We start from the raw sequence: 6,563 nt of genomic DNA on the forward strand, positions 1-6,563 counted from the left end.
TGACTCATTTTCTATCCAATTTGCAGGAAATGATGAGCCTGGAGTTATGGTAGAGGGCCAAACTTTTACCATTGGTTAGCCTTCTTATCTATTCAATGTCATGGCTTTCATTTGCTTATGACAACTAAGTTAACTATATAATAAAAAAACGGATGGATGTTTTCTGTTGCAGAACCGATTCTCACGATTGGAACCACGGAATGTGTAACATGGCCAGACAACTGGACTACTCTGACAGCAGATGGTGGCGTCGCTGCGCAGTTTGAGCATACCATTCTGATTACTAGAACTGGTTCAGAGATTCTTACCAAATGCTGAAACTATTAACATTGATCATTTCCATTTCACCTTAATTTCAATTGCTGCTCCTTTGAGGTCACAGTTAAAGCATCCAAAAAGGTGTCTCTACCTTCTGGGAATTTCCAGGTTTTTTTGTGTGTTTTACACAGGGACCAGTTGACTAAACTGATGCACTTAATCCTTTCCTGACCACAGCTCAAGAAAGGTATGAACCAGACATAGGCTGATATTTCATTTAAACAGCTATTAGTTGCTCTCTCAACATATAAAAAAGGGGGAAAACTCACAATTTTATACTCGTTAGCAAGAAAGAACACATAAAAATGAATTTAATCGCATTTCCTCATGGTGCACTCCCTTTTAAAACCTTGAAAGATTATAATATTGTCGACAGTACAAACTTTTATAATGCATAATCCCCTTAATTCAGATCTCAAGATTTTAGTTTGATATATAAAGTTCCCCACATGTTCCGTCAAGTCCTTTTTTTTATCCCATATATCTCACAATGTGACTGAATTAAATATAAATCCATTACAAAGCTGAGACCCACTTTCCCATATTAACGCACATGCCTCCTCATCATTCATCATTCATCATCATCAATCATCATGATAAAATGCGTAGTACAAAAAGCATCCATTAGTAAAAAGAAGCTCATCACTTCATAACGCAAAAGAAAAAATCAGTTTCGCTTTCAACAAGTGTTTTTTATTACAATCAACCAACACAGGCAAGTCTACGATCATGGCTTCCTCTGCTGCTGCATCGATCTCTATGTTAACTCTAAGGAACCTCACTCGCAATCATCAATCTCACCAAAACTCTCTTCTAGGTTTCTCCAGATCCTTTCATAACCTAAGGATCTCATCTAACGGTCCAGTTTCCTCCCCACCATCAAGATCCACCACTTCCGCCACCAGAGGTTTCTTCAGAACCATTTGCAGCAGCAGCAACACCGAGAACTCCAGACCAAGTAAGTACAAATCATGATCCAATCAAATTTAACTATATGTTCACAATTAAAGTACTCGTTTCATGTAGTATCAAATTCAGTTACCTCACATTTTAGTACCCATTTCATGAACTGAGCTCTTATGGAATTGGAAACTTAAAATTTTGACCTTTATGCTTAACTTTGGTGGAGAAAAAAGTTAACTTTTATGCTATCAACTGAAGTACCCATTCATGATTTAAGAGCATTTAGAATCAAATCTGATAGAAACGAAGAACAAAAGAAGTGACCTTTATGCTCAAAATCAAGAACCCATTTCCCAAAAACTGATTTTTACTTTCTTTTTGGTCAAGCTAAAATTCAAGAACTGAACGTGTACGAGTTCAACGAAGGAGATAGAAACAGCCCAGCGCTTATAAAACTCGGGAAAAAACCAGATCAGCTTTGTCTCGGCGATCTTGTCCCCTTCACAAACAAACTCTACACAGGAGATCTCACTAAACGCATTGGAATCACCGCAGGTCTCTGCGTTTTGATCCAACACGTTCCAGAGAAGAAAGGTGATCGCTTTGAAGCTTCCTACAGCTTCTACTTCGGAGACTACGGTCACATATCAGTACAAGGTCCTTATCTCACTTACGAGGACACGTTTCTAGCCATCACTGGTGGCTCCGGCGTCTTTGAAGGAGCTTATGGACAGGTCAAACTTCGTCAGCTTGTTTATCCGACGAAGCTGTTTTACACTTTTTACTTGAAAGGTGTTGTCGCTGATTTGCCGGTGGAGCTTACCGGAAAACATGTTGAGCCGTCGAAGGATGTGAAACCGGCGGCTGAAGCTCAGGCGACTCAGCCGGGTGCCACCATCTCTAACTTTACTAATTGAAATCGATCAAATCACTGTGTGCGTCTTTGTCATGGATCTTTAATGGGCTGTTTCACTGTGTTAAAATTTTAATAATGGGCCTTTGTATTGGGCTTTTGTGGGTATTAATGTATTCTATAGTTGCTACTTCTCGTGCGTGAACTCCACCTTTCGAGATTTTTATTAACTTTCTATATTTGGAAAGTTTGGCCTTTACAAGGCCGCGTAGCCTATTTTTGAGCTCAAACAAAAATATATATTAATTGTGAAAAGTACAAAATATTGCAAACTTAAAATTTTGACCTTTTCTATGTTTTTTCACACCGGATGCAATATTTTGTACTTTTCACAATTTGAATTGGTTTTAAAACATATTAATATACTGATGCACATCTTTTAAATATATATTAATCGATTTCGTATTAGTAGGACAAACTTATTTGTGTCAGTTAAGGACTTTGCAAGACGAGTATAGTACTATTATACTTGTTTGAATATATCCATAGACTTTGGACATAAACTTGTACTTTAGTGAAATCATATTGAATGAAGTAGGAGTATAGTATCACTCCTTCAATATTTATCAGTTTGCAATTTCCAAAACGAAATTTATTACAACTCCCGTACCTTCGAGGACCAAACTATTCAAAGTTTCAAACGAAACATTTACTCGATATTTTCTTTGTTTTCGAATCGAGAAACTTGAAATATGGCAAGTAGTCTGACAGTATATCAAAACTATTTGGCTATCTTAGCTCACGCAGAATTCAAAGTTTATACACTCCTTAATTCCAAATTATAATAAAAGCTAGCTGTTACAAGATTTTGCTTTTCATATACTGATGTACAACATGTCATTTTGTATTTTTAACGCAAAAATAAAATATCAATGACAACACATTTTCAGAGTTAATGCTACTTTTTTTTTTTGACAGCAAGAATTAGGTGCTACTTGAATATAAGTGTGTATTTTGTTGAATTTTAACGTATATATTAAAATTAAAATAAAAGAAAAACAACTAAAGATCTAGAAGAGAGATAGAGAGAGTGGCAGAGAAACTGAAGTAACCTAAGAGTCGTGAAATTTCTCTCTCCAAGTGTAAGATAGACAACTGTGTGTAACGTTAGACATCACTACATAAAGTGACAACAGACAGTTTCTGTCTTTGGATAAATCGAACTGCCACTTTCGACAATTTAATTACCATTATAATTTACCTCCATTATTTATCACCAGAGATGCGCTCTTTAGTATTCACTATTCAGTACTCACTACATCATTTTTTTCCCTAATTTTTACCTCCCTAATTTGTCATTTTGTGAATTTCACAATTCTTGACACTAAATGTGTGTGAGTGTGTTAATAATGATCTTTGGTCTCCATCAATGATGCTAAATTCAAGGCTATAAACCATTGATCTTCAGTTCATTAAAAGCATATTGTCGGACCTTGATCTTAGATCTCCCGTTTACAATGAAAAAATGCATTAACTTACAAACCAATTGACTAATTTAGTTTTTTTTTTTGGGTGAGAATATTTACTAAAAATGCAGGAATTGTTTGTTGCAGACAAGGTTAGAAGCACTTGTATAATCCAAAGCCACCACTACATATATTTTCCGAACACATAATAGAAAGGGTACTTTAAAATTCACTAGCTAACGTGAGTACGTGACTAAGAGGTACATATCAAACACAAGTACACAACCCACGTAGATAAACCCTAATAACACCCATCAATCATTAAAACGGGCCATTTTATTAGTAATTGTCATCAGAAATCTGACCATAACGATGAAACTGTTCATATCTAATCCCATAGCTCTTCTCTCCACGAACATTTTCTTCATGAGCATCTTCTTCTTCATCATCATCTTCTTCCTCCTCCTCATCGTCTTCCTCTGCGTCTCCAATAGATACAACACGGTCACCTATAGTGTGAGCCGCATGACCATCACCGAAAGCCTTGACGTGATCCTTAAGTGACCTCTTATGCTTAAAATCTGACCCACAAACGCAAAACCACAACTTCCCACAATTCTTCTCATGCGTTCTCCAGTCGCCTCTCACAGCAAACGTTTTCTCACACTTCTTGCGGCAACGAAAAGGTTTTGCTCCGTGCTTCCGCTTGTAATGCGTTTGAAGCGTTCTAAAGTCTTTGAGAGGCTTCGATCTTGGATGGTCTATGTTGTTCTTACAACCTTCTGCACAACAGTAACATGGCAGCCTTAGTATTGAAGATGACGACTTCGTCCCTCGCAGGNTATCAAACACAAGTACACAACCCACGTAGATAAACCCTAATAACACCCATCAATCATTAAAACGGGCCATTTTATTAGTAATTGTCATCAGAAATCTGACCATAACGATGAAACTGTTCATATCTAATCCCATAGCTCTTCTCTCCACGAACATTTTCTTCATGAGCATCTTCTTCTTCATCATCATCTTCTTCCTCTTCTTCCTCCTCCTCATCGTCTTCCTCTGCGTCTCCAATAGATACAACACGGTCACCTATAGTGTGAGCCGCATGACCATCACCGAAAGCCTTGACGTGATCCTTAAGTGACCTCTTATGCTTAAAATCTGACCCACAAACGCAAAACCACAACTTCCCACAATTCTTCTCATGCGTTCTCCAGTCGCCTCTCACAGCAAACGTTTTCTCACACTTCTTGCGGCAACGAAAAGGTTTTGCTCCGTGCTTCCGCTTGTAATGCGTTTGAAGCGTTCTAAAGTCTTTGAGAGGCTTCGATCTTGGATGGTCTATGTTGTTCTTACAACCTTCTGCACAACAGTAACATGGCAGCCTTAGTATTGAAGATGACGACTTCGTCCCTCGCAGGGACTCTGGACCCTTTCGATATTGCGAACCATGACCCCACATATGCATCTACATATTTTAAAAAAATTATAAGATTTTAGTTTAATGTAACTTGGCTATCTCATTTTTCACGTTAAATTTACATAGCATGAACAGTTTTACTTAGTTTTAAACGTGATTGCAAATACTAAATATTTTCTAGGCGATGAATGATTTAATAACACGAAAATGACATAGATATGATTTTCACAATATTAATGCAGATAATATGAGAGTTCTTTCGATTGGTAATGGTACCCATGAAACACAAACGGTTATTGTAGATTGGAAGTTTATTCAACGATTTTTTAACTGAAAATTTGATTAATACAAATACACATTTTTTATAACAAAATATACTAAATCAGCTAGCAACATATATAATAATATTATATATTTATGTAGATAATATCATAATAACTAACGTGGAAGTAAAGGGAAAGTTAAATCAAGAAAACTTCCTGTGATGATAAGTTAATCATTTCAAACCTGCATGTTGTTGAAGCGGTTGAAAGTTTTGTTACAGACAGAACAAGAGAACTGAGTGGGACCGACAAGGATCTGAGAAAGCGAAGGGATCCAATACTGTCCCTGCCTCGCCGTTAAACCGTCTTGATTGTTCCCACCGGTAAGGATGTCTTTGTCGGAATTTGGAGGACCGATATGAAGAGCAACGGTGACGCCACTAGGGTTTGTTGATGGGAGATCAAACTCATGGTTAAAAGAAGGTTTAGTGCTGGTGGGTTTGTTATGGTTAGGGTACTGTTGGCCAGGAGGTCCAAGGCTGAGGACGACGGAGTCTTCGTCACCGGAGATGCAATATTGATTATTGTTATACATTGAGGAGAGAGAGAGAGAGATGCGAGAGAGATATGGGTTTTTGAGGAAATGGAGGAGAAAGACAATGGAGGCTGGACGAACTGGTAACTAATAAATGATTCTTTTATTTTGTACTTGCTTCAGCTTTTATTTTCTCGTAAATTTACGTGTTACAAGTGACAAATCCATGTTTGGTTCCAAATATCTATATATCTATTCACTATTTAGTTGCAGTACGTTTGGATGCTACTTTATATTTCTACATTTTTTTTTTTACCTTTGAATATGAATCGATATTAAAATTCTGATAGTCTTCATTACTCTTTTTTTCTTTTTTCTTTTCTTTCGTTTTCCTTCTCTTTTTCTTAACACACACAGAAAAACTTATTATAAGTTATAATAGATGATTCCAGGCTAATTCTCGATGATAACGAAAACTTATTTACAAACCTTTCCATTAATTAATATGAAATCTTAAGCATGCATATTTTTTTCTGTTCAAAAAATTTCGATTCTTTATCATCATATACTAGATAAAAACCAGTTTTTGACATAAATGTTTTTGATAAAACCAAATAAGCATGACATATAAAGTTGACGTGGGCATCTGTCAATATTAGCAAAGAATGTACTATTCACTTGGAACTCGCTCTCCTTTCTAGGATCTCAAAACCATTCTTTGTTTCACGACTTCTCTCTTTCAATTTCTTGTAATATCTTTTTAAAATATTGGAATTTGTAATATATATCTGAGTACTGA

At 36.4% G+C, this 6,563-nt stretch overlaps 4 protein-coding genes across 5 annotated transcripts in view; 2 read left to right on the forward strand and 2 right to left on the reverse strand.

The window, feature by feature from the left end:
- LOC104772224 (methionine aminopeptidase 1B, chloroplastic-like) overlaps positions 1–429 on the forward strand; it is a 9,442-nt gene extending 9,013 nt beyond the window's left edge. Inside the window, exons 9-10 of one of the 2 annotated variants that reach the window (XM_010496870.2) lie at positions 27–74; positions 173–429. In XM_010496870.2, coding sequence (XP_010495172.1) covers positions 27–74; positions 173–318 — 194 coding nt within the window. In that variant the 3' untranslated portion in view covers positions 319–429. The remainder of the gene's footprint in view (positions 1–26; positions 75–172) is intronic. The other variant, XM_010496864.2, reaches the window with a different exon arrangement.
- Positions 886–2,311, forward strand: LOC104772239 (allene oxide cyclase 4, chloroplastic). The gene is made up of 2 exons (XM_010496877.2): positions 886–1,276; positions 1,609–2,311. Exons 1-2 carry the CDS (start codon positions 1,048–1,050, stop codon positions 2,136–2,138), a joined length of 759 nt encoding a protein of 252 aa, XP_010495179.1. The 5' UTR covers positions 886–1,047; the 3' UTR covers positions 2,139–2,311.
- LOC104778707 (zinc finger protein WIP6-like) lies at positions 3,880–4,422 on the reverse strand (the record flags this gene model as incomplete). Its single annotated transcript, XM_010503151.1, has 1 exon — positions 3,880–4,422. A coding segment is annotated over one exon (543 nt), but the record flags the coding sequence as incomplete, so codon positions are not given.
- Positions 4,457–6,000, reverse strand: LOC104772247 (zinc finger protein WIP6). The gene is made up of 2 exons (XM_010496883.1): positions 5,474–6,000; positions 4,457–5,014 (listed from the first exon to the last, which is right to left on the reverse strand). Exons 1-2 carry the CDS (start codon positions 5,822–5,824, stop codon positions 4,457–4,459), a joined length of 909 nt encoding a protein of 302 aa, XP_010495185.1. The 5' UTR covers positions 5,825–6,000.

The sequence above is a fragment of the Camelina sativa genome, chromosome 3, assembly GCF_000633955.1.
Source record: "Camelina sativa cultivar DH55 chromosome 3, Cs, whole genome shotgun sequence".
NCBI lineage: Eukaryota > Viridiplantae > Streptophyta > Magnoliopsida > Brassicales > Brassicaceae > Camelina > Camelina sativa.

Coding starts and splice junctions, on each gene's coding strand:
- LOC104772239 (XM_010496877.2), top strand. CDS start 1,048: ATGGCTTCCTCTGCTGCTGCATCGATCTCTATGTTAACTCTAAGGAAC. Junction 1,277..1,608: donor CACCGAGAACTCCAGACCAA/GTAAGTACAAAT, acceptor TTTTTGGTCAAG/CTAAAATTCAAGAACTGAAC.
- LOC104772247 (XM_010496883.1), bottom strand. CDS start 5,824: ATGTATAACAATAATCAATATTGCATCTCCGGTGACGAAGACTCCGTC. Junction 5,015..5,473: donor ACCGCTTCAACAACATGCAG/GTTTGAAATGAT, acceptor TAAAATATGTAG/ATGCATATGTGGGGTCATGG.